The following is a 27,989-nucleotide window of genomic DNA, read 5'->3' on the forward strand; positions in this document are numbered from 1 at the left end:
CTCCCAGAGTTTGGCAGAGGAAGAATAAGACCAGACCGACATTTTTGTGAGGTGGAAGTGTGACACAAAAACCATGCAAAGAGAACCCTTTTTTTAAATGTAAGTAAACATCTGTACACATTTAAAACATCACCAAAACATGTTTATTATACATTATGCAAAGGAGTAATCAGAGGTTCTCTCTGCAGGTAAATATCTGGATCTGCTCAGCTGTGGTTCACCTGTTAGAAATCTATGAAACTGTTGCTGGCACCAAAAAATACCCATTTCGCAGGGGAAAAACCAGTACTGCTCACCGCCCCCAAGGCAAAATATTCATATATAACCCCCCCCCCCGAACAAATAAAACACGGACCAAAATAGCTAATGCTCCCTGCCGAAACAAGAAACCTCCCCAACCAACCCAAGACATTTTTAAAAAAATGAAAATCAGGAGGGACATCCAGGGACCCACAGCAGCCATGCTGGGGGCCCAGTAGGGATGTATTCTCCCACTGTGAAATAATGTTCCCTTGCATCAATCAGATTTAGCTATACCTGCTTCAAAATAGGTATCCCCTTCTCTCATAGGCTACATCTCATTTGGTGCTTGCTAAACAGACGCGTGTGGCGCTGTGGATTAAACCACTGAGCCTAGGGCTTGCCGATCAGAAGGTCGGTGGTTCGAATCCCCACGACGGGGTGAGCTCCTGTTGCTCGGTCTCAGCTCCTGCCAAACTAGCAGTTCAAAAGCACGTCAAAGTGCAAGTAGGTAAATAGGTACCGCTCCGGTGGGAAGGTAAACGGCATTTCCGTGCGCTGCTCTGGTTCACCAGAAGCGGCTTAGTCACTCTGGCCACATGACCTGGAAGCTGTACGCCGGCTCCCTCGGCCATAAGAGTGAGATGAGCGCCGCAACCCCAGAGTCGGTCACGACTGGACCTAATGGTCAGGGGTCCGTTTACTTTAAACAACAAATAAGTAGGCCTCTTTGAAGAAAGGTGTTTTGCCTAGAATGTCATGCTGGTCTGCCTGCATAGAAACTATGAATGTTTTCTTTCCACTCCATCTCACTAACAGCTTGTAAAGGTTTTGTGAGGTAGGCAGGTAGAGAAGAAAAATAGAAATTAAGATCGGGGTGAGAACAGATACATGGATCTTCTCAACAACCATGATGCGCAATTACTGCCACTGTAAGAAATAAAGGTATAGCAGGAATTCTCAGATTGCCTATGAATGGAAGCTCATGTTGGCTTTTTCAGTTCTGTATTTGGACCAATATATACCAAACTGCAGGAGGCAGTGGAAGACAGGAGTGCCTGGCGTGCTCTGGTCCATGGGGTCACAAAGAGTCGGACACGACTGAATGACTAAACAACAACAACATATAATTAATCAAAGTAATGTAATTAATTTGTGGTATTAATAGTCACTCCTGGGGGAAAGCATCAATTAAGTCTTTACAAGCCTGGTTCCACCATGAAGTACATCAAGGAGCAAATTGATGGAGGCAGTGTTGCTGTGGCTTTTTGCCCAAACTAGAACTTTGAACATTGCAGTCTGGGTAAAAAAAGATAGCAGCCATAACCACAGATACTTTAAGAGTCCTCAAAACCCTGGAATGAGTCCTGGGTCTTAAATAGAATAGTTTATTATTATTATTAAGCACTAAGTAACAGCTGCTCTCTCTCTCCTACTAGGACTACTTGGGCCCACGAAGGGTGGATGTCCTTGAATCTGGGGCCTGGTTCTCTCAGACCTATAAAGAAGGCGCCCTGAGGAGCACGTTCCCACATTGAACCAAATAATTATCAGGATCCCAACAGAGCGATATCATCATGGCCTGTGAGGGAGCCATCTCCAGGTGACAGAGTGAGGTGGGCTTTGTCCCTGAGAAAAACCAAAGGCAGAAGTGTCTCTCCAGAAAGTGAGGCACCGGAGAATGTGAAGAGGGGAACTCCACTGTCAGCGTCGAAAAAGGCCACCCGACCCCCTTCAACGTTCAGAAAAACTCGGATCCTCTTGAGCTCCCCGCTCAGGGTCAGAGGAGAATAGTGGGGGTTGTTGGTGGCAGAGTATCTATTGCCCAGCTTCCCCACAGCCCAAATCCCTTCCTTCGAATTCAAGGACAGCACACCCTTTCTGCTCAGAGATTTCCTGGTGACCCCCACAGCCCACCCTCCGTCACTTCCCACAGCAAATTCCCAGAAGTGTCTGCCTGAGGTAAACCCCTCGCGTCCCAGCACAAAAGGAGTCTTGTCGAATCTCTCCGGGTTGTCCGGCCGCTCTTGGCACTCATCTCCCCATCTCAAGCTTTTGTGATCCTCAGACAGGATGAGGTTGGGATGAGCTGTGTCTGGGTCCAGAGTTATATGTTCTGTTGGGGATTCGGTGGGGTTATGAGGGAAGGAAAGAGAAGTCACTTTAACCAGGAGACAGATTTAAGACCTGATACAATCTCAAGAATGCTACTCCCTCTCAAATCAATAGAATTTCCATACAACCAGGGCTGGATTAAGACTTTAAGAGGCCCTAAGATTTTGCCGCCCCAGGATGCGGGTCATAATATTAATTATGAGCTATGGGAGAATTTATGGACAGTAAATATGAATCTTATGGCATGTTATGCAATAATAATAATAATAATAATAATAATAATAATAATAATATATTATTTATACCCCGCCCATCTGGCTGGGTTTCCCCAGCCACTCTGGGCGGCTTCCAACAGAAAAATGAAATAAAATAATCTATTAAACATTTAAAGGCTCCCTAAACAGGGCTGCCTTCAGGTGTCTTCTAAAAATCTGGTAGCTGTTTTTCTCTGATGGGAGGGCATTCCTCAGGTCGGGCGCCACCACCGAGAAGGCCCTCTGCCTGGTTCCCTGCAACATGGCTTCTCACAACGAGGGAACCGCCAGAAGGCCCTCGGTACTGAACGATGGGGGTGGAGACGCTCCTTCAGGTATCCTTCTTCATTAAAAGAAAATATGATGAAAATGACCCACTTATGGTACTTAAACACCTGCCAAACTAGTGAAAATATATAAAACAGAAAAAGCAAATGTTGGAAATGCAATGAAGTACAGTGGCACCTCCAGTTGCGAACAGGATCCGTTCCAGAGGTCCGGGCAGATCCCGAGGTTTATGCAACCCGAGGATCACTGTTATACGTGTGAGTGCAGCGGTAGACCGCTTCTGCGCATGCACGCAGGGCGAAACCTGGTCAAATACTTCCAGGTTTGCCGCTTTCACAACCTGAAGTTTACATAACCCGAGGGTTGCATAACCTGAGGTGCTATTGTAGAGGGATCTTTTTTCCACATGTAGTGGTCCTGTAATTAGGGAATTCTGGGAAGTAATTTACAATGTGTTTTAAAAGATATTTAAAAAACACCTTCCCCCCTAAAGCCTGAGACATTCCTCTTGGGAATGGTAACAACAGAAGTCCCTAAGAAACAAAAGAATTTATTATTATGTGCCACCACTGTGGCTAGAATCTTATTGGCACAAAGGTGGAGAACGAGTATGGCGCCCACTAAGAAAGAGTGGCAATTTAAAATGCTTCAGTATGCTGAATTGGCAGGTATAGGATAAGAGAAAAGGATAAAAGGAGGACTGGAAAATGTTTATTGAATATTTTAAGAACCAGTATAAACAAGTAAAGAACCTAGCAGGTATTGAGTAAATCCAGCAGAATAGGAGCTAACAGAAATTAACAGAGGAAGAAATGTGAAGATTAAAGATTTGGAATACCTGAAAAGCAAAGAAACCAGGGGAAGGGGAAATGGGGGGGGGGGTCACCAGGTATTTAGTTGTATGCAGTGATTGGTATGAATAATTGGTGGTGGCTGGAGGGAAGGGAATGTGGGATGTGAGTATTTTGTTTCTGTATTAAAAATGCATGAACGATTTTGGTGCTCTCACATCTATCCAATTCAAAATAGAAACACTAGTAAACCATATATCATTTATTATTACTATTACAGTATTACTATTTTATTATTATTATTATTATTATTATTATTATTATTATTATTATTGTGTGTGAATATATGCAATTTTTCCATTAATTGTGGGAGCCTTTTTTGTGGAACGTGGTTTTGCTGCACCACGTGGTCCGTGGCAAATCCAGCAATGGAAAATTTCTGTGGTGCCTGCCTTTCCTTGAAGCCCTAAGCAGGCCCTTATTTAGCTTAATGGTTAATTAAGGCCTGCATTCAATGCATTCAGGATTGGGGCATTTCCCACAATTACCTGGACAGCCACTGTTAGGAGTGGATTCGATGAGCTTGGACCCCCTTTGACCTCAACAATGTGCTGCCATTAATGTCATGCTACGGAATTCAAACTACGATTAGGATGTAGCATGCAGTTGTATCACTGATCCCCCCCTTTACTCCAAAGAAAGCACAGCCTTCGAGACCTGGATTAGGTCTGGTCCGTGTGGAATAGTGTTTTAACCCTTTGTCGCCTATTGTGGCCCCAACCTGAACAGAGACCTCCTCCCACAAGCAATTTGTTGGTATGCAGGTACGCCTCAGGTCAACAGCAAAGGGCAAAGTCCCCACAAACTTCCTTCCCAAAGCTGCCCCACCACCACCATGGCTGAATCCTAAATCAGATCGGGGGACTGAGCTTACTTCTGGAGCCGGAAAAAAGCTCTGGCACAGCCGCCAGAGGAAAATATAGCTTGATCCTTAGTCTGATCCAGTAGAATAAGTTCTTTTATCTTCCTGACAAAGGGCTTCTTTTGGGATGAAGGGTGGGATAAAAATATAATTTTAATAATATTAATACAGTGGTACCTCATGTTGCAAACAGGATCCGTTCCGGCGGCCCGTTCGCAACAAGGCTGCAACATGAAGCGCCACATCTGCGCACGCACGTGACGCAATGCAGTGCTTCTGCGCATGCGCAAAGCGCGATTTAGTGCTTCTGCACAATGCACACAGGTTACGGATGCGCCAAACCCGGAAGTAACCCGTTCCAGGACTTCCGGGTTCGGTGAGTCAGTAATGTGAAAAGACACAACATGAAGTGGACGTATCATGAGGTATGGCTGTAATGATACTTATACAGTGGGACCTCAACTTACGAATTTAATCCGTTCTGAATGCACACTCGTAGGTCGAAAACTTCGTAAGTCGAGTTTCCCACAGGAATGCATTGGAAACGGAAAAATCCGTAAGTCGAGGAAACCGCATCTAAAAATTTGTTAGTCGAGGAAACCGCATCTAGCCGCGAACGGGTTTTCCGTTCGGATGTCGAAAAAATCGTAAGCGCGTCGGATGTCGAGTAAGTCGAGGTCCCACTGTATATCAATAGCCATGGAACTTTCCCTTAACTTTCCACGGATGGTTTCAGAGCCACCAGGACAGAACCATGAGATGACAATGAAAGTTCTCTCACAAGATTCACCTCCCGTAAATGTTTTCCCTCAAAAGCCGCCAAAATTTTACCTTCTTGCACCTTGACTCCAAATACCAGAGTGTCTGCGAAGGGAAAAAGAAGAGTGAGAGATTAAGATCACACTGCCGTGCCTAAAGCAAATCTTGTCAATATCATTTCATACATTTCCCCCCCCCCCCCATTTCAGTGGGAGGGTTAAGTAAAAACTGGAACATGTTTTTGATGGCGGAGAAGTATTCCCCTCAACTCTAATGTGACTCCTCCATCACCTTAAATTCAGCTCAGCCTCCTGAATTCCCATTTCCTCTCATCAGACTAAGAAAAGTCTGCAGCAGGCAGGGCCGGCCCTATGGCCAGGCTGGGTGGCGCAGGGCGCCACGGTGCCGGCCCGCTGGGGGGGGGCGCCACACAGCTGTGCCTGCCCGCCGGCCGCTCCGCCGCATTTTCGGCAGCCGCGCTGCGCGCTGAGCCCACCCGCCCGTCGTGCAGCAGTGCCCGCGGCAGCCACGCTGCGCACTGCACCCGCCCGCTGTGCTGGGAAACAGCGCGGGACGGGGCGCCGGAGGGATCTGTCACACCACGGCGCCAGAGGTGCTTAAGACGGCCCTGGCAGCAGGCCTGGGTCATTGTTATTTATTTATTCATTTATATACCGCTTGCTTGCCCAAATGGCTTCTCAGTGGTTTACATGTATGAAATCAATGATAAAAATATAAGCAATAAAACAATGTCATCAAAACACTGAAACATACATTCTAAACTAAAATATAATAACAAACGAGGCTAGGAGTAATGTCTCTTGATAGAGATTGTAGTTAATAAGGAAAAGGTAAAAGGTAAAGGACCCCTGGATGGTTAAGTCTAGTTAAAGGCGACTAAGGGGTTGTGGTGCTCACCTCGCTTTTCAGGCTGAGGGAGCTGGTGTTTGTCCACAGACAGCTTTCCGGGTCATGTGGCCAGCAAGACTAAACTGCTTCTGGTGCACGGGAGACTGTGACGAGTGCCAGAGTGCACAGAAACCCTGTTTACCTACCCGCTGTAGCGGTACCTATTTATTTACTTGCACTGGTATGCTTTCAAACTGCTAGGTTGGCAGGAGCTGGGACAGATCAGGATTCGAACTGCTGACCTTCTGATCGGCAATCCCAAGAGGCTCAGTAGTTTAGTTAATAACACCTGGCTGGAGCCTGTATTCACTAGTCAAGGTTGAACAGCCAACACAAGTGGTTAATGTTCTTTAAACGTATTATAAATTAAAGAAACTAATTATTAATTAGCAAGCAGCAGTTCTATTATATTTTGAAATAAATGCCTAATGTCCCTCAGTTACCTCAAGCCCTTTTCACCTCTTAGTGAGGAAGCAGGAGGCAGTTTTATTTTATTGGGTAGAAAAATCCCTACAGGTTTCCCCTTTTATCTCCACAAGGAAAAGGAACAGAAACTTACTCTTCTTTAAAAAAAATAAGGGAAGCCGAAAATAACTTTCCTTGCCACCCTTATAAGCTGCAGCTATGACTGAGAGCCGCCCCCCTCCCCCGGCCTCAAGCTCACTTTTGGACATGTAAGATGTTCTGTATCAAATCTTTGCATCCATTTCCCCCTTACCTTTGAACTGCTTCATGGCACCCTCTAGATAAGAGGTTTTATCGCAGAAGTCCCAGATCCTCCACTTCAGTTCAGGAGAAAAAGCCTCGGGATTCTCGAATGCCTCCTTTTCCTCACACCTGGCAGAACAACCATGTTAACCCATTGTCCATCCAACCCCGTATTCCCAAATAAGCCGAAAAAGAAAAGGATGTGTTGGGGAGACACTTCAGAGAGCCTGGAGGCAGAGAGGGGGGTGTATTGGCAAGGGGGCAATTGCCCCTCAATGATTTTTTCATTTTGGGGGGAAATGTAATGAAATTTATATACCACTTAGCTTTTTTTAAAGCCTCTAAACAGTTCACATAACATAAAACATTCACAGGAATATCAGCAGGCTTATAGAAAAAAGTAGACAACCTAATACCAATAATAAAACGGACAAAACACAGATAAAATAAACGGTTTTAAAAACAAATACACATAATAAAATAGCGCGGTCGAACATGTGAGGGAAAAATAGTAGCTCCATATGACACTGGCATGCTCAAAACTATTTAGCTGCCACCTACAGTCCAGGAGAAGGAGAGTGCCGTATATTCCGCCATATAAGACTGGGCGTATAAGACGACCCCCGACTTTTGCAGTTAAAATAAAGAGTTTGGGATATACTCGCCGTATAAGAAATATGACCTGGCATATAAGATGACCCCCGACTTTTGAGAAGATTTTCCTGGGTTAAAAAGTAGTCTTATACGCAGGAATATACAGTATCTACACACACACACACCACACACACAAACAAACACACACACACACCATGAATATGATGGTTGGTAGTGCCAATTGCCAGTTAAGCCACTTACCTCTGCAAGAAGCTTTTAATATCCTGCAGGTGAAAAGAGAGAGGCAAGGGAGAATTCAGTGTTTGCAGCAACCCACACTACAACGACCCTTTCAGCATTGAGACTGGTGCCCTCTGGGGACAAGGTGGCAGGACTTGCCAAGACAGCCCAGTCAAAAGCTGTAAGCCACCTTGAGTCCCATCAGGGAAAATGGTGGGGTATAAATATATAAATGTAAATATATACAGTAGACGGCTTTGGCCCTATATACCTGAAGGAGCGTCTCCACCCCTATCGTCCAGCCCGGACACTGAGGTCCAGCTCCGAGGGCCTTCTGGCGGTTCCCTCACTGCGAGAAGTGAAGGTACAGAGAACCAGGCAGAGGGCCTTCTCGGTAGCGGCGCCCGCCCTGTGGAACGCCCTCCCAGCAGAACTTTTAGAAGACATCTAAAGGCAGCTCTGTATAGGGAAGTTTTTAATACTGTGGATTTATAATTTGTTGGAAGCCACCCAGACTGGCTGGAGCAATCCAGATAGGCGGCAAATAAAGAATAAATTATTATAAATTATGTCTGGCCTGTGTCTTGAAATCTGGTAGTGCCTCTGACTTTCCTGAACCGGGCCCCTTCATTTCTTGAGTGGTTGAAGGAGCCACACAATTGCTAACTGGAGAGCAGCCCAGGCTGCGCTTCCACCATTTTACCTGCAGGAGCTCGCCGGCTGTCTGCTGGCGCTTCTTCTCCACCTCCCGGAGGACGCACTCAAGGGCAAAGAGTTCGCCGGACAGCTGGGCCATGCGCTCGTCTCTCTTCCACCTGATCTCCATCTCTGCTTGTTTCAGCTGGGCCAGCATGAGCTTCTCTTGCTCCTCCAGGAACTTGCGCAGCTGCCTGAACTCAAGCAACGTCTTTTTCCTCTTCGCTTTTGTTTGCTTCTGAAATAGGCAGACAGGAGGAGGAGAAAAGGAGGCGATCCCCCCCCAACAATGCATCCAGGGAGATCAACCTGGCAGCCCCACCTCCGGCCTACACCAGCTCCTCACCCCCAATACAGTCGTACCTTGGATCTCGAACAACTTAGTTGCCGAACCTTTTCGGCTCATCGAAAACTGGAAGCGAGTGTTCCAGTTTCCGAACTTTTTTTTGGAAGCCAAATGTCCAATGCGGCTTCTGATTGACTACAGGAGCTTCCTGCAGCCAATTGGAAGCCGTGCCTTGGTTTCCGGACGTTTTGGAAGTCGAACAGATTTCCAGAACGGATTCCGGTCAACTTCCAAGATACGACTGTACAGATATAGTCCTTCACTTCTCAATAAGAGCAACACTTACAAGCAAGACTTCGCTTTCCCTTTTTGTGTCTTCTTTGTACGACATAACTTTCTCCCTCTCTTTCTTCAGAGTCTCCAGGCAGCTGTAGAGACGATCCTGAAAAGAAACGAGGGAATGTTAATTTAATATACGTGCAGGAATTGATTGATGGATTGTTGTCTGAAAAGAAATTAAGTTTTATTTTTTAAAAAGCAAGTATATTATAATGTAAGGTTATTTTTAGTGTTTGAAGTTAAACTAGGATTAACTGTACCCCTTTCCCTTCCAATGTCTCAATAAATGAAACTGATCTGTAAAAATGTTACGAGAGACATTGCACATATTTCTGTAAACCAAGAAAATCCTTAATAAAAAAAACTAGGATTAACTGGGGAATACGATGCAGCACCAGCAACCACTGACACATCCAGTGGGGCATGTGGGAAGTCAGTTTTTTTTGGGGGGGGGTGTTTAATTTGTTTAGATTTAGGAAAATATTAAATTTGTTTTAATTTAATTTGTTTCAATTTGGCAAAAAATGAAAATCAATGAAACAAATGTGTCCAAAGGAACAAGGAATTTCATTTTGGTCAACTCTTCATTCACTATATATAGTCAAATCAAAAGCATCACTTAAAAAGACTTAAAGCATAGGCCAATTTAGGGCATCTTGAAATTTTCAACCTTCAAATTCTAAGAATGAGGGGTGTTAAAAAGTTTTAACATAACTTGGGGGTTCAAAAGGTTTCTGTTGTTGAATTAATATAATTTGGTTTCCCTTGGTAAGTAATATATGTGTGGCGTGGCATAAAAATCATTAGAAATGATTGCCAAGTAATTGCAGTTATATTATTATTATTATCAAGCATTACCTGACATTTTCAGAAGGCAAAATTGGAAATCTATGGTTTCCTGAAGCAGTTTGTGTGCAGCTGCTTCAACAAACGTAGACCTACCAAGCTAAATGTCGTCCAATCACAAAAATAATAGCACACACCCAAAAATATAACTTTAAGACCACTCACTGAAAGTTTTTGCAAAAATTAAGTTTCACCCCCTAAAATGACACTCCCTACCGGACCATGCCTGTAATCAGACCAATTGATCACAGCAAAACCTGCAAGAGTAGCTTGGATTTTTTTCCCCCAGCAAAAGATAACAAGAATCAACATGAGCTATATTTGGCATTCCCAAGAAAATGAAATGGATGCCATTATCAAGTTATTTCCCACCTTGTAACCTTGGACAGACTCCTCCGGCGGAAGCAGTGTGTGTGTCCAATGTTCTCCGGATTCTCGACAAAGCGCACACACCAATTTCTCGTCCTCTTTGCAGAACAGGCTGAGCTTTTCACCGTGGCTCTTGCACAGCTCCCTCTCCCCCAAATTCAGTGGAAGGAGTTTAATCCTTTCCACGATATTTGCCAGCTGCCAGTTTGCCCGGAACTTCCCTTTCTGGAGGATGGTGCTACAGACGGGGCACCTCAAGGTCCACAGGACGTTCCAGTTCACCGTGTGCTCCTTGATGCAACCCCAACAGAAGCTGTGGCCGCAGTTGACGCTCACAGGATCTGTGAAATACTCTTTGCAGAGGGGACACCTGGCTTCCTCCACTATGTAAGCGGACGGCTGAGCTGAGGCCATGGTGGGCAGAGACCCTCTAAGCCCCGTTGCTAAAGGATGTAGCTTGCGGGCCCTGTTAAGAGAACAGCAGGATAGCAACGGACTAGAGAAGGAAGAAATAACTCTTGTGAGATAATATTGTCCCCCATCCAACCACTACAAAGGCTCTAATTCTGCATGTTATTTCTTTGCCAATTTTATTTGCAACCTGTTCCTCATTGTTCACACAATCCCAGAGCAAGGGACAATATTAAAATACAGTGAAATAATATTTAGTTTAACTGCGACGACTGCATGCAACACACAGTCGTACCTTGGATCCTGAACCCCTTGCGAATCAAAGTGAAAGGTTTTCTGCTGCTCCAGAGAAGCGGACACGGAGCAATGGATTCAAACTACAGGAAAGTAGATTTCACCTAAACATTAGGAAGAACTTCCTGACAGTAAGAGCTGTTCGACAGTGGAATTTGCTGCCAAGAAGTGTGGTGGAGTCTCCTTCTTTGGAGGTCTTTAAGCAGAGGCTTGACAGCCATATGTCAAGAATGCTTTGATGGTGTTTCCTGCTTGGCAGGGGGTTGGACTGGATGGCCCTTGTGGTCTCTTCCAACTCTATGATTCTATGAAACGTTTTGTCTCCCGAACGCTGCAAACCCGGAAGTGAATGCTCTGGTTTGCAAATGTTCTTTGGAACCCGAATGTCCGCCGTGGCTTCCACGGCTTCCAATTGTCTGCAGAAGCTTCCTGCAGCCAATCGGAAACTGCGCCTTGGCTTCTGAACGTTTTGGAAGTTGAGCAGATGTCCGGAATGGATTCCATTCGACTTCTGAGGTACCAGAATGGAGAATGATGCCTCTCTACATCCCTAGCACATCCCTCAAGATATACCTCTCAGGCCACCCTCTCTCTTCTTTCTCGCAGGTTCGATGCACTTTTCCTGCTGTTGTTCCCTAGATATATGGGTAGCAAAGCTATTGAAGAGGTGAAAGAGTTCCAAGCACAGAAAATGGGGCCTGTGAATGACCATCAGCTCTGCTATCTGGGGCTGATAAGAGCCAATGGTCAACAATGTCTGGAGGGGGCCAGGTTGGGGAAGGATGAAGTTTTTGATGGTAAGAGCAGTTCCTACAGTAAAATGATCTCCATCGGAAGATGGTGGCCTCTCCTTCCTTGGAGGTTCTTAAGCAGCAGTTGGAGAGCCATCTGTCATGGATGCTTTGGCTGAGATTCCTGTACAGTAGGGGGTTGGACTAGTTGACCCTTGGGGTCCCTTCCCACTCTACGATTCTGTGACTCAATGAAAACGGCGTACCCAGAAATTCAGGGTTAGGATTTAGGTACTGGCTGACTGTAGCAAAACCTCTAACCTCATCGCTCAGCCTGGACACTGAGGTCCAACTCCGAGGGCCTTCTGGCAGTTCCCTCACTGCGAAAAGTGAGGTTACAGGGAACCAGGCAGAGGGCCTGCCTTGTGGAACGCCCTCCCATCAGATGTCAAGGAAATAAACAACTGTCTGACTTTTAGAAGACATTTGAAGGCAGCCCTGTTTTGGAAAGTTTTTAATGTTTGATGTTTAATTGTGCTTTTAATTCTGTTGGGAGCCGCCCAGAGTGGCTGGGGAAACCCGGCCAGATGGGCGAGGTATGTATGTATGTATGTATGTATGTATGTATGTATGTATGTATGTATGTATGTATGTATAAATTATTATTATTATTATTATTATTATTACTGTATTCCAAATATTTAATTAAGTATTAAACAAGAAATGACAGTTGAAAACATTTAACAATAATACATCAAGATAACATAGAGAGGCACGGCTAAACAAAAATATTTTAAGCTTATTCAGCGAAGGGACCTGCCTGGTGTCAATAGGTTTCACAATGAAAGCTGATCTGGAGATCTCCTGGAAGAAATCCCCAAGAACTGACTTCCTGCAGTAAGGAAGGCAAAGGGGAAAACAGCACTTGCTTTAGGCAACTGTCATCTGGCCTCCCCGCAAACAAACCAAGAAAAACACCCAGCACCGCAGTTGACAACGACTAATCCTCGCAGCAAACAAGACAGAAGGAATGCTCAGCAGCAGGTGACTGGAAGGGCTTCTTTGCAGAGAATGAGCACACAAAGGCCTCTTGTGATCAGCGCTGCTGACCCACCAATCAGCGTGCAAATCGGGACTAGCCAGCGGCAACTCTCCGGCGCGATCCTAACCCCACTTACCTGGGTAGGCACAGTTAGGATCCCACCGCTGAGCGCCCCTCTTCTCTCAAAGAAGGGCAGGGCAGCGGTTCTGTCGTATCCCCGCCCTGCCCTCGGGTTCCAAGAGAGGCGCTTACGCATACGAATACATCTTGGCAGCGGTGTTAACCACAGAGTCATAGAATTGTAGAGCTGGAAGGGATCCAGAGGGTCATCTAGCCCAACCCCCTGCAATGCAGGGATCTTTTGCCCGGTGTGGGGCTCGAATCCCTAGAAAGCATCTATTCCATGGCAGAACCAGTACTGTCGAACCAGTAATGTGATGTAATAAATAAGGCACCTTCGTGGGTGCCTGCTTACCTGCGTGCAACCTGTTCAATCTAGGGAGACTTTCTCCTCGCTTCTTCCGCCCTCCTCTGCTCTTGGGCTACAAGAAGAGATACGTTCTCCGACCTGCACCCCCCCCCCGCCTGCTGCCCCTGTTTCCTCTCTCCAGATCTCTTGGATCTGCCGTAGCTCCTGCTTCCTCAGTTCTCTGGACCCAGCCCTCGCTTGCACTCCGCCCCTGGACCGGTTAACCCCTTCCTAGCACTCCCTCCCGAAACAGGAGAAGGCGTGCATGCCAACAGCTCTTTTGTTCTGTTCATGGAATCGGAGAGTTGTAGTGCTGAGAGGGTCCAGAGGGTCATCTAATCCAACCCCCTGCAATGCAGGAATCTTTTGCCCGATGTGGGGCTCGAAACCACGACCCTTACTGCCTTTGCATCCCAAGGAGCTTGGTCAAGGTGGCATGCATGATTCTCTCCCTCTGTCTTATTATTTCCTGCAACGGCCCGCAAGGTTGGCTTGACTGAGAGACTGTGGCTGGCCTCAAAAGTCACCTGGTTTGAGTGGGGTTTTGAACCCTAGTATCTTGATGTGGGTGGCGCTGTGGGTTAAACCACAGAGCCTAGGGCTTGCCGATCAGAAGGTCGGTGGTTTGAATCCTTGCGACGGGGTGAGCTCCCGTTGTTTGGTCCCTGCTCCTGCCAACCTAGCAGTTCCAGAGAAGTGGACACGGAGGAATGGATTCAAACTTCAAGAAAGAAAATTCCACCTATACATTAGGAAGAACTTCCTGACAGTAAGAGCTGTTCGACAGTGTAATTTGCTACCAAGGAGTTTGGTGGAGTCTCCTCCTTTGGAGGTCTTTAAGCAGCGGCTTGACAGGCATATGTCAAGAATGCTTTGATGGTGTTTCCTGCTTGGCAGGGGGTTGGACTGGATGGCCCTTGTGGTCTCTTCCAACTCTATGATTCTATGAGTTCGAAGGCACGTCAAGTGCAAGTAGATAAATAGGTACCGCTCTGGCAGGAAGGTAAACGGCGTTTCCGTGCGCTGCTCTGGTTTGCCAGAAGTGGCTTTGTCATGCTGGCCACATGACCTGGAATCTGTACACCGGCTCCCTCGGCCAATAACACGAGATGAGCGCCACAACCCAAGTCGGTCACGACCGGACATAATGGTCAGGGGTCCCTTTACCTTTACCTCATGTCCATCAACTCTTAAGCCACTGTACCATTGTTTGAAGCCCCCACTCATTTGCAACCATAATTTACAGTTCTAGACAGGGAGAAACACTTTATTTTTAAAAAAATAATTGCTAAAGGTAATTGCTAAAGATGATTAAATTTGAAATTCAGAAAGGGGGGACTCGAGGAAGTCACTCAAAGAGGTGAAGGAAAAGGATGAATTGACAAAAAAACATATATATTGTTTGTTTTGTTGTTTTGTAGTGTAATTAGATGTTTTTATGTACTCGTTTGTGTTGTTATAAAATGAATAAAAAAACTGGGGGAAAAGAAAAAGGGAGAAACCCTTTAGACTTGCTGGATCAGACCGAAATACAACAAATTGTCTCTGAAAACCTGAAGGTGAGGGTGATGGGAACCCCCTGTTACATTCCAAGCGATGAGAGAAAAGAGCTGACCCTGCTTTTTGGTGAGTTTGTGGTGTCTACGGCTGTCTCTATTTTTTAGAGAGAGAGGGAGGGGGGGGGAATAGACATTTACTGAGATTAGGGAAAAGCGAGGCCAGCCTGCCCATGAGGCAAGGTGAGGCGATCACCTCAGGTGGCAAACCCAGCCTCCTCCACACACCTGCCTGCCTCCACCATGCCTGGTAATATCCCAGAGATGGCTTCCTTTGCTGCAGCCCCTACATTGTGAAATCGCCTCCCCTGAGAGTGATGCATATTTAGTTATTTCATTTATATTTCACCCCTTCGCCCAAGAAGCTCCATGTAGCATGCATGGCTCTCCTCACCCTCAACTGAATCCCCATAGCAGCCTTGCGAGGTAGGCCACCCAAGGCCTACCCTGTGAACATTGTGGTGGACTGCGGGTTTGAACCCTGGCCTCTCAGGTCACTGCACTCAGAAGCAGAAATGTGAATTCACCCTAAGAAATCACAATATACTTTTAACGTGGGCTCCCCCCCCCCCGGCAGTAGCTCTCATGTGATTGGCTGACTGTGAGTCACATGAGAGGCATTCCGTTCTGTTGTGACTGTTATTCTAGTAACTGTCGTTTTTTAAAACTGCCTTCTCTCTGTGTATGTGAGAGAGGCTGGCTGCTGAGAGAGGCAATGTTGTGTCACTGATCTGTCTGATGTGTCTGATGTGTCAGTTCCCTCGCTGCGAGAAGCCAAGTTACAAGGAACCAGGCAGAGGGCCTTCTCGGTAGTGGCACCCGCCCTGTGGAACGCCCTCCCACCAGATGTCAAAAAGAAAAACAACAACGAGACTTTTAGAAGAAATCTGAAGGCAGTCCTGTTTAGGGAGGCTTTTAATGTTTAATCGATTATTTTATTTTTCTGTTGGAAGCCGCCCAGAGTGGCTGGGAAAACTCAGCCAGATGAGCGGGGTTTAAAGAATAAATAAATAAATATATTATTATTATTATTATTATTATTATTATTATTATTATTATTATTAGAAACCTGTGCAGGAGCTCTCTGTAAGGAACAAAGAGAACACTGCTGAGGTGAAAGTAAAACTCTGACACAAGTCTCAACAGTTATGTTCTTAAGTCTAAGTAAGAAGAATTTAGTCTACAATTCAAGTGGGAGCATACCCATGTTTGAATAAGCATGAGATTGTAAATATATTCTTCTCATATGTTCATGGAAGCAAAGTTCTTCTGAATATAAGTCTGGACATTGTATAATGGTGTAGTGGTTAAGAGCGATGGACTCGTAATCTGGGGAACCAGTTCGCTTCCCTGCTCCTCCACATGCAGCTGCTGGGTGACCTTGGGCTGGTCACACTTCTCTGAAGTCTCTCAGCCTCACTCACCTCCCAGAGTGTTTGTTGTGGGGGAGGAAGGGAAAGGAGAATGTTAGCTGCTTTGAGACTACTTCGGGTAGTGATAAAGCAGGATATCAAATCCAAACTCCTCCTCTTCTTTACAAAGAAGCTATCAATCACCTAGAAGAGTTATTTAGCTTCTTAGATGTAAGCTACTCTGTTACTTTGGATATCATTAAAATTTGTGGAATCCCCTCCCCCGACAGTGATGTTTATTTATTTATTTATTTATTTATTTTTTAAATTAATATCCCATCTCTATTTATCTTCCTGTCATCATGGGGTTCCTTGGAGGAAGGGTGTGTGTGCAGCATCTGTGGCTGCTGTTTTTCTGAGTCTGAAATGAAACACGAGCATATATACTTTTGCGATGCTGCTTCTACGAGGAGGTGCGAGGTGAGCTTATCGACACTATACTGGCAGAGCTACCTGGACGCTCAGATAATTTCTATATAGAGTGGCTTCTTTCCGACGCTAACTCTAATGTGTCAGCGGAGGTAGCCAAATTCTGTGCTAGAGTCATAAAAATTCGGTCTAATCTAAATAGCAGTGTCCAAATATATTCAGAACATCTTCAGGACTAGCTAAAGAGGACCCAGTGTTATTAATTGCTGTAGTATACCTCCCTAAGTAGTAACACTCATTTTAATCTGTTTTCTTTTAAACAATTTTTAAAACCTATAATTATTGCCTATTTTTAGATTATTACTGTTTTTCTTTTATTGTTTTATGTATTGCATATTTATGTGTGCTGGTCAAGAACCATAATCAATCAATCAATCAAAACATGAGCAATAGGAAGCAAAACCTTTAATAAAACTAAACATCTCAAACACATGAAACACACCCCAGAGTCATATATATACAAAATATAAAAGCAGAAGTGCTCCTTGAAAATCTGTAGAACGGATTGCCTAATCCTGAACTACCAATTATACTAGGGAGATGTCTCACCATCCCCTAGAATTTGCTCTGTCTTCTCAATATAACTTTTATTTAGCAGGCTCTTCATTTCCAGAGGGACACTGGCGCAAGAGCCGGCAATAAACCCAGATGCCAACTTTGCTGCCCCGTACACCCGGACAACATCATTATTGGCCCCAATAACAACAAGCATACCATCTCAGGCCTATTTAATTGTCCATCTTCCAACATTATATATGCCATCAAATGCCAACAGTGCTCTCTATATTGCACAAACAGGACAAACCTTACGCCAGAGGAAAAATGGCCATAAATCTGACACCAGGAATCATAAACCAGAGAAACAGGACTTCAGTTTCCCAGGATATTCTATACAAGATCTTAAAGTAGCTCTAAAAGAATTTTAGAGATACACTTGAAAGAGAAGTTGCTGAATTACAACTCATTACCAAACTAAAAACTATGGAGAGACCTGGTCTGAATAGAGAGATTGGATTCATGTCCCATTATACATGCTGAAGGTACCGGTAATTTTGGTCATCTATCCCTTTAAGAATCTTGTAACCAACTGTCATCATTAACAGTCATCAATAGTTATAAGGTTGTAGCGACCTCTGCTTCAGAATATCTGAAGAAGTGTGGATACACACGAAAGCTCATACCTAGAAAGCTTATACTTAGTTGGTCTTTAAGGTGCTACTAGAATTATTTTTTAAAAAATTGTGAAAGATTCTTTTAAAGACTGTCTTAAGACAAAAAAGTCTTGATTCTCTTAAGGGAGTTCTTTTTGGATCATCTTTTAATATTTTTTTTTAAAAAAAACAAAAACAGACCAACATGGCTACCTATCTGAATCGTTTCCAGAGGGGACGCTGATGTAGAAAACCACATCGGTGACTCTGAATAGAATGGAAGAAGACTGACTTTTTAGTTTTTGCACTTCAGGATCTGCCTCAAGAGATTAATGTTCTCTCCAAGGAGAAGCCAGATTTGCAGGTGAGCGATTGGCTAGTATTTGTGTCAGTCATGATACACCTTCCCATTTTCAGGCCGGTGACGTGGACGGTAATGATTGGGTGACTCTTGTGTCAGTTAAGACACCAACCTGTTGGCCCTCCCTACTCTCCAGTCATGCTCACTACATGGGTCAGTGAAGGAGCTAAGCAAGCAAAAAAATAATAATCAAGTCCTGTTTTGATGTACGTCTTATGTTTGTTTTTCCCCCGCCCCTTAGGCAGAGAGTGTCAGGTGGGCTTTACGGGGCACCCAAAACAAAGGCAGGAGGGTCTCTCCTGAGAAGGGGGCTGCAGAGAATGTGTAGAGGAGGGCTGCCGTATCTGCATCGTAAAAGGACACCCGTCCCCCTTCACAGTTCAGGGTCACTCGGATCCTCTCAGGCTCCTCGCGGAGGGTCATAGCAGTGTGGGAGGTGTGGGAGGCGGCCTTGTATTCGCCTGACCACTTCCCCAGACCCCAGACCCCTTCCTCAGGACCGAATGTGATCTGACCCTTCCTCTTCACAGACTTCCTGGCCACCCCCACAGCCCAGCCCACCTCACTCCCCACAACGACCTCCCAGAAATGTCTTCCTCCTGTGAACGCCTCACGTCCCAGCACATAGGGATGCTTGTCGAATCTCTCGCAATTGTCGGACAGATCTTGATCCTCATCGCCAAATCTCACTCTCTTACGATCCTCAGACAGGATGAGGCGGGGATGGGCTGTGTCCGGATCCAGAGTTACGTTTTCTGTGGAAACAGATGAGGAAAGGGAAGAGAAGCCGGGAGACGGGCTTATGTCTCGACACGTGACAGGAATAACATTTCCTCCCGAATCAGCAGGGCTTCTATGCACTGCATTTGGAAACGAGATGCTTCCGTTTGTTAAAAATAACAATTCACATTTACACGGGGCTTTTTAGTTCTTCAAAGCATTTCACATATGCTATCTACTTTTAAACCTTACAAAGACCCTTAAGGCAAATCCGTATTATTATTCCCATTTTTCAGATAGGAGGACTGAGGGTGACAAGATCAATCGGTGAGTAGGTGGCAAAGGGGGAGATTCAAAGCAGGGAGTCCCTGATTCATAGCTCAATCTTTTCAGCCAATGTTCCAACAGAGACCTCGCTTGAAACCTCTGGAAAAACTGCCAGCGAAAGATATCCTCCTTGTGAGGAAGACCCAGGTTTCAAGTATTCATTTAAATTACTTTCTAACCTGCTATTTGAGGCAGTTCACCAAAAAAAAAGTCAACAGAGCTATTTCTGTGCTTTCCCACAATGGGGGTGGGTGGATTACTTAGGCTCTCTCGACACTCCCCAAGTGAAGTGGCCAATTTGAGTCTCCGTAAGCACCTGTTTGGGTCACCAGCCCCCAGGTTATGTGGCTGGGCTTGGGCATTTTATTGCCAAAATCCAGGTCTGGGGGGGCTTGCACTTGGGGAGCAAGTCTTGACGCTTCCCTTTTCTGGCTGTTGGAATATCCCTTTTGTTGGTGTACAGCACTAGGCCAGGCTGAACGTCTGCCTCCACATCCAGCAATTTCTCCCTCATGTTGGGAGATTGGGGGTGTGGGCAGGGGAGGGTTAATGGAGCCAAAAACGTCTGCCTTCATAGTCCTGGCAAAGTGCCTGCACACAGGTGAAACTCGGAAAATTAGAATATCGTCGAAAAGTGCATTTATTTCAGCAACACAACTTGAAAGGTGAAACCAATATATGAGATAGATGCATGACATGCAAAGCAAGATATGTCAAGCCTTTATTTGTTGCAATTGTAATTATTTGTCATTAGGCGGGTCAATTATAAATGGAATGTAATTAATGAAATGTCGTAGCGATGTTTATTTTTGTATTATTGTAACTATTTGTTTTATTACTGTGGAATTTCCAAAAGAAAGCATTTGTAAAAATTAGAAGAAAAATAAAAAATAAGAAGTTGCATTACTGAAATAAATGCACTTTGTGACGATATTCTAATATCCCGAGTTTCACCTGTACATGGTTTTTCTTAGAGAGAGACCAGGCTAAATGATTATGGAATACCTGGAGATCCTGAGAGAGGGAATGTTCCCCCTGCGAGTGATTATGTCATCCCAATGTCTTGGCATGAAGAAAAACTGGCATTTGAGTGAGAGACAGAAAGACCTGAATTTTGGCTGTGTTGGTGCTAGCTGCCTCTTCCTGAAGGTCTGATGCAGACTTGGCTGCTGGAGAACTAAAGCAGCGAACCTATGCTCAACCCATGTACATTGGTGAATGAATTTAAAGGCCCCCATTGAGAGACTCAAAGGAAACCCATTGGACTGAACTGTGCCAAAAACGCATGTGAAGGATAAATCCTTGGAACTTCTCTTTCCCATAGTGATGTGGGGGTGATTGTACCACACCCAAATTAAAATATATAGGTTCTTCTGAACAGTGAGAAGCCTGCGAAGGCAGACAGGGAGCACATTTTGGGAATAGAGCCCCACTTTGTCCAGCGGCCTCGTCTTTTGAGAGGCGGATATCATCTCCTCTGGAAATATGGGCCACCATCAGACTCCAAAAATAACATACCTTGCTGCAGCTGAAATCCAGATCCCAGAGATTCTGTGGAAGAAGAAAAAAGAACACTGTCATCCTCACAACGAATCTGGTAACAACACCACAATATTGCAGCATGCAATAATAATAATAATAATAATAATAATAATAATAATAATAATAATAATAATTTTTTATTTATACCCCGCCCATCTGGCTGGGTTTCCCCAGCCACTCTGGGCGGCTTCCAACAGAAAAATAAAACACAGTAATCTATTAAACATTAAAAGCCTCCCTGAACAGGGCTCCCTTCAGATGTCTTCTAAAAGTCTGGTAGTTGTTTTCCTCTTTGACATCTGTTGGGAGGGCGTTCCACAGGGCAGGCACCACCACCGAGAAGGCCCTCTGCCTAGTTCCCTGCAACTTGGCTTCTCGCAACGAGGGAACCGCCAGAAGGCCCTCGGTGCTGGACCTCAGTGTCCGGGCAGAATGATGGAGGTGGAGACTGGACCTGAGGTATACTGGACCGAGGCCATTTAGGGCTTTAAAGGTCAGCACCAACACTTTGAATTGTGCTCGGAAACGTACTGGGAGCCAATGTAGGTCAATGTAGGACCGGTGTTATATGGCCTCGGTGGCCACTCCCAGTCACCAGTCTAGTTGTAGTTTCCAGGTCACCTTCAAAGGTAGCCCCACGTAGAGCGCATTGCAGTAGTCCAAGCGGGAGATAACTAGAGCATGCACCACTCTGGCTAGACAGTCTGCAGGCAGGTAGGGTCTCAGCCTGCGTACGTATAAGTGAGGACAAGGATGATATGTTGGTGCCAAGGTTCAGCCCTAACCTTAAAACATCACGTTTTCTCAGTGAGAGAGCAGGTCCTCCACCCAGAAAGTCCCCCCCCTAATCTCCAGCATCTACAAGGAGCCTCTTGCTCTTTTACAACCCCCCCCCAAGGTCATAATAAAAGAGGGGGCAGCAATCCAAACAGAAGTGACAGGGTTCCACTGCCCAGCTACCAACAGACTCACAGAACTGTAGATTTGGTACCCCAAGAAGTCATCTAGTCCAACCCCCCTACAATGCAGGAATCCTGCCTACAGCCATCCCTGGGTGGGCTTGAACCAGCCACCTTCTGGTTAACAGCCAAGATGCATATTGCACCACCTGAGATTTGTGCTTGGGAAATGTGAGACTTGGGAAATGCATGAGATTACGTCTCAGCACCTGTGCAGATCCAAGGCCTGGATGAGGCCTTGGGAAAGGACGGATCCTCCAGCTCATGAGCACAGGGGCTAAGTGATTTGAGAAGTCCCCTCTTCGGCAAGGGGATGGGGTGTTTTGGCTGTTTCTTCGAGATGTTTGCTGCCGTTGGGAAGATGGGCTGTTCTTTAGCAGTGCCCACTGCTCATGGCAGGGAATGGCCGTGGCCTCGTAGAAAAGCACCAGCTTTTACACACAAAAGGTGTGAGGGACAGAAGCTATAGGCAAGTCCCTCCCATCTTGAGTACCAGCTCATCTCCCAGGGCCAGTACCAGTGGGGAGGGAGAGAGCTATAGCGGAGATTCAGGAAGTGGTGTCCGAGGCTCAGGCAAGGTAGCGGAGCCCATGCCCAGCGTGGGAAGGGAAGCGGGAGGCAAGGGAAGGAGGCCGATCCCGCCCACCCCGGAATTGCGCCGTAAACGAAGGGGGCGGAGATTCAGTATTCCGAGACTACTTTGCTGGAAGAAAATGCGCGAACCTCCATTCGGAGGTTCTGACACCTGACCGACAATATGTACATAGTACTGCTCTGCACTGTAAATACTCAGCACTAATAAAAGAATGAAAAGACAACGCGTGGAGGAGTCGTTACTCTAGAGTAGCCGCTAACGCGCCTGTGACAAAAGGTCTCAGATTCAATCCCTGGAATCTCCAGGAAGAGATGGGAGAAACCCCTGCCTGGAATCCTGGAGTGGCTGCCACCCAGTGTAGACAATACTGAGTGAGATGGAGCAATGGCCTGACTCAGCCTGAGCCAGGTCCCTTTGCCGATTCACTCCCTGCTCCTATCCTTAAGCAATGGCAGATGCCGAGGGACTAATTGGTATAAAGGTAAAGGGACCCCTGACCATTAGGTCCAGTCGCGGACGACTCTGGGGTTGCGGTGCTCATCTCGCTTTACTGGCCGAGGGATCCGGCGTACAGCTTCCGGGTCATGTGGCCAGCATGAGTAAGCCGCTTCTGGCGAACCAGAGCAGCGCAAGGGAATGCTGTTTACTTTCCTGCTGGAGCGGTACCTATTTATCTACTCGCACTTGATGTGCTTTCGAACTGCTAGGTTGGCAGGAGCTGGGACCGAACAACGGGAGTTCACCCTGTTGCGGGGATTCAAACTGCCGACCTTCTGATTGGCAAGCCCTAGGTTCAGTGGTTTAACTCACAGCGCCATCCGCATCCCTACTAATAGGTATAAATGAGCAGAATCAGTTTTGTAGGAGGGAGTTTTGACTAGAGCCTTTTTCCATAATGGAAGATGATTGTCTTTTCTTTTGCACTCAGCTCTTTCATTTTCCTGGCACTGCTAATATTACAAGCAACCTGGAGCCTTTTATGAACATTTTTTCTTAAATGCCCACTATGAACCATGGAAGCCATTCTTGGTACCTCTGAACTGCTTCATGACACCATCCAGAAAGGGATTTATATCGCAGAAGTCCCAAATCCTCCACTTCAGGGCAGGAGGAAAAGCCACAGGGGGATCCTCAAACTTCTCCTGATACCTAGGGGAGAAGAACAAGGTCAACTCACCATCCCTCGAACACAAAGAGCTTTCTGAAAAGCCAGGTGCCTCATCTTGATGTCAGCTCATCTCCACATTAGGGATACATCATGGTGAGCTGAGATCAGGGTTTTTAGCACATGATGAAAAGCAGCATGCAGGTGGCTTGCAGATCTACAGTGGAACCTTGGTTCCTGAACATAATCAGTTCTGGGAGTCCATTCGACTCCCGAAACGGTTCGGGAACCAAGGTGCAGCTTCCGATGGCCGCAGGAGCTTCTTACAGCCAATCAGAAGCCGCACCAGACATTTGGCTTCCAAAAAATGTTAGAAAACAAGAGCAGTCACTTCCGGTTTTTGATCATTTGGGAGCCGAGGTTCCACTTTACTGCACAAATTATGATGCAGCCCCAAAAGCAAGGACTTATTATATATATACGTAGAAGCAAAAGGATTATGCTACAATGTAAAAATAGATGTTATTTCATTTTCTGGAAGTGAATAAAAAATAGGGTCTTTAGGCACCAAGGACTAGAATAATTTAACGTGAACCATTTTAAAAGAGAGATCAGGGGGGAAACAACAGTTTTTCCGCAAGTGCAATGAGTTTTCCGACCAACGTGAAGTGCTTTTGTTTGCTTACCTCTGCAAGAAGCTTCCAATGTCCTGGAAGGAAAGAAGAGATTGAATTCAGTGGAGGCAATTCGGAGCAACAGAAGGAGGGAGAGAAAGACAGGGCGGGAAAAGAGAGGGGCTTATTCTCTCAGTACTTTTATACTGATTGTGAGCTGGCCCAGGGAGACGGAACCTTCTGCTTTTTCATTAACCTTTAAACATCAACCTTCAAGATGAGAAGGATGCCAAGTGATGGAAAGTCCACCCCATCTATGAACTGGCAAGCAAGGGCCCTCGGACTCAGCATCCCACAACCAGTTAGTTAGGAAGCTCAGAAGCAAGACCAGGCCTGACCTGCAGGAGTTCACTCGCTGGTTCCTGAAGCTTCTCCTCCATCTCCCAGATGAGGCTGTCAAGAGAGGAGAGTTCCCCAGAGAGTCTGGCTAGGTGCTGCTCCCTTTTCTTGTCGATCTCCTTCTCCACCTCTGCCATCTGGAACAGAAGACGCTTTTCTTGTTCTTCCAAAAACTGGTGTAGACTTCTGAACTCAGCCATTGTCTTTTCCATCTCTGCTTTCATTTGATTCTGCAACAAGTAGGCAGAAAAATAAGGACAGCTTGCCAACAGCAGGATTGAATATAGCCTGACTTTGCAGCTTCAGGTCAGTTAAGAGAATTCCCTTAAAAGGGCTCTTTCGGAGACATCACACCAATGTTCACAAAACCTTGCACACACACACCCAACACTTAGGAATGCTCTTTTGTGAACTTTTTTAGGGTGGGAGTTCTGGCCACTCCAAATAGTAGAGAAACACATACGGTATTTATGCATTTCATTTTTCCAGGTATTGATTCTTGGTTACAGCATACCCGTCAACTCCTGGACTGAAAAATCCAGGATCAGCAGCGGCGGGACACCGGAAGTCGCTTCTACACATGTCCAGACATGCGTAGAAGCGACTTCCGGTGCTGCTCTGCTCGATTTTTGAAAATCTGGGGAATTACGGGATATTTCGCCATTCGGGACAACAGCGGGAAATGCCTTTAAAAACAGGGGTTTCCTGCAAAAAACGGGAGACTTGGCAGGTATGGGTTACAGGTCTGTTATAGAAATGGTGGTGGTTTGGATGATATCTCATAATTTGTTGGAAGCCATCCAGAGTGGCTGGGGCAACCCAGATTATCAGTGTTTGTGGTTTTTGTGTGTGTGTGTGTGTGCGCGCTGTCCTCTTCCAAGTCTACGTTTTTATAACATAAGATGGGGGTCTCTAGTAGAAGAAACTCTTGAAGTGATTAGTCTAGTGTCTGTTTAGTTACTAGCCCCAGCCCAGCCCGTTAAGCATTATTTTTACATGTCTAAGGAGTTGGTGAAGTACAGGTACCATGCTACCATGAAAACAACTAGCTAGTGATTCCAGGGCAAGCCAGGCCCTCCTCCTCCCTCACCTGACTGGAGGGCAACTCATCCTAGGGGAAAGATAATAACAGGCCAGGTGGGAAGTCGGGAGATGTCTGCCTTGCTTTCTGTGCTGAAACTAAAGCTACGAATCTGGGGTCCCCCTTGAAACTTAAGAGGGGAGCAAGATCCATTGGTGCTGGGCCCATGAGCCCTTCTATCTTATGCTCAGCTTACAGGTGTGTAATAGGGACGTGGGTGGCACTGTGGTCCAAACCACAGAGCCTAGGGCTTGCAGATCGGAAGGTCGGCAGTTCGAATCCCCATGACGGGGTGATCTCCCATTGCTTGGTCCCTGCTCCTGCCAACCTAGCAGTTCGAAAGCACATCAAAGTGCAAGTAAATAAATAGGTACCGCTTCGGCGGGAAGGTAAACAATGTTTCCGTGCACTGCTCTGGTTCACCAGAAGCGTCTTAATCATGCTGGCCACATGACCTGGAAGCTGTACGCTGGCTCCCTCAGCCAATAAAGCGAGATGAGTGCCGCAACCCCAGAGTCGTCCGCAACTGGACCTAACGGTCTGGGGTCCCTTTCCCTTTACCTTTACCTTCTGATCAGCAAGCCCTGGGCTCAGTGGTTTAACCACAGCGCCACCTGGGTCCCTACCTTTACCTTTACAGATGTGTAAATAAAACCATGTATCACAAATACCAAGGGGGGGAATCAAACTGAACCAGAGGGAAGTGCTTTCACTGCTCAGAGAGTGGGGTGCTTGTAACAATACTTTTCGGCTTCCTGGGGATGTTGACACTTACGAGCAGGTCTTGGCTTTCCTCTTCAGTGTCCATTTTAAATGCCACGATCTTCTCCTTCTCCTACCTCAGATGGCCTAAGCATCTACAGATCTGGTTCTGAAGAGAAAACAAAATTCCAGTCTGGTTCTATTTTCTTTTCCTGCTGAGTTTTAGGGTGCATGCAAGAGGGAAGTTGAACAATATGGCTGCCCTGCGTTCCAGGGTCTTTTGTGGAGATTCCCAGGCTGGCTTATTTATCCCAGTGGATTAAAGAAGACAACCAGATCCAATATGGGTTTAACACAACTCCCTCCATCCCCTTGAGAGACTGCTTCAGACCAACTCAAGCTCCAGGTTTTGAAGAGCTGTCCTACATTACAGCACAAAAAAAGTGTGTGTGTTTGTGTTTTGGGGGTGTTCCTCCTCGGAGGAAAGCAGAGACATTTACAAATCGAATCATAATAAATTATGAGCATTTCCCACAATTTTTGCTCTCTCACGTCACCCAGCCCTGCCCTCCTCCATCATTCAAGACCCACTGCCTTTTCCTACCTTGTACTCCTGGGACACCTCCTCTAGCGGAACCACCTCGTGGCTTTTGTGCTCCTTGGATCTTTCACACACCAGACAGATGGGGCTTTCGTCCTCCTTGCAGAAGCACTTCAGGGCCTCCTTGTGCTTCTCGCAGACTCTTTCCTTTCGTTCCTCCCGCTTTCTTCCATAGAAATCCCCACGGAGCATCTTGGCTTTTTCTGCAACATTTGCCAGCGACCGATTGGGGATGAGGTTCTTGTGCTGAAGTGTTATCCTGCACTCAGGGCAGGAAGCCTCTCCTTCGGATTTCTCCCAATACTGGTTCAGGCAGGGCTGGCAGAAGTTGTGCCCGCACTCCGGGATGATCACTGGATCCTTGAAATACTCCAGGCAGATGGAGCAAGTGGCTTCCTCGAAGAGATCCTGCACGGGACCCGCAGAAGCAGCCATGGCTGCTGCTTCCCCAGGAAAAGAGAGTTGCTTTCGTTTTCTTTCTTGCCTGCCAGCAACTGGGCGTGTTTCCTTTGCAGGAAGGAGATGACGCAAGATCTCTCCGGAGTCTTACATGAAATTTTTTTTTAAAAAAAAAACACAATAGGGAAATTGTTCGTGGCTGACTGCTCATTTAGGCAGGCATTTTCCGATGACAGCTGGAGATAAGTGAAAATTTTGTGTTGTTATGAACTTCACAACATCCTCAAATCACACTGAAAGCCAGTGAATGAATCTGAACCTCTTAAGCTCCTCCCACCTATATGCCCCCCTCCTCTGTGTATACATTCAAAGCAAAATAATCAGCAGGCGACTAAAATATCATCTTAAAGATGTCCAAAGAAAACATTGCGAAGGTCAATTACAGAGCGCATTTAATGCAGCAGAGTTAACGAAAAATTTAAAACATTTCAAAAGAAAGCATTGCTAAAGGAAGTCAAATATGAAATGCACATTTAAAGCAGCATGATTAGCAGTAAAATATTACTCTAGAACATCCCTGCCGCTGTGGCTGCCAATCCTGCCCATGGCGGGTCCTGGTGGGCAGTGGCTATGGAAGCTCAGGCTCAATGACCTGAGACTGCGCTAAGAGACATCCAAGATCTCTGGCCTTTCTTAAAATCATAGAATTGTAGAGTTGGGAGGGATCCTGAGG

The 27,989-nt window shown here is 46.0% G+C and overlaps 1 protein-coding gene across 1 annotated transcript; it reads right to left on the reverse strand.

Moving 5' to 3' along the window:
• Positions 1–30: 30 nt before the first annotated feature.
• On the reverse strand, positions 31–27,811 carry LOC118080117 (uncharacterized). The gene is given in 14 exon segments (XM_060270947.1): positions 31–2,422; positions 5,328–5,474; positions 6,997–7,115; positions 7,842–7,864; positions 8,524–8,754; positions 9,149–9,244; positions 10,360–10,905; positions 18,453–18,967; positions 20,778–20,810; positions 23,389–23,504; positions 24,147–24,169; positions 24,473–24,703; positions 26,330–26,425; positions 26,861–27,811. Coding segments are annotated over 14 exon segments (3,240 nt in total). The 5' UTR covers positions 27,293–27,811; the 3' UTR covers positions 31–1,790.
• Positions 27,812–27,989: the final 178 nt, after the last annotated feature.

The sequence above is a fragment of the Zootoca vivipara genome, chromosome 2 (assembly GCF_963506605.1).
Source record: "Zootoca vivipara chromosome 2, rZooViv1.1, whole genome shotgun sequence".
NCBI lineage: Eukaryota > Metazoa > Chordata > Lepidosauria > Squamata > Lacertidae > Zootoca > Zootoca vivipara.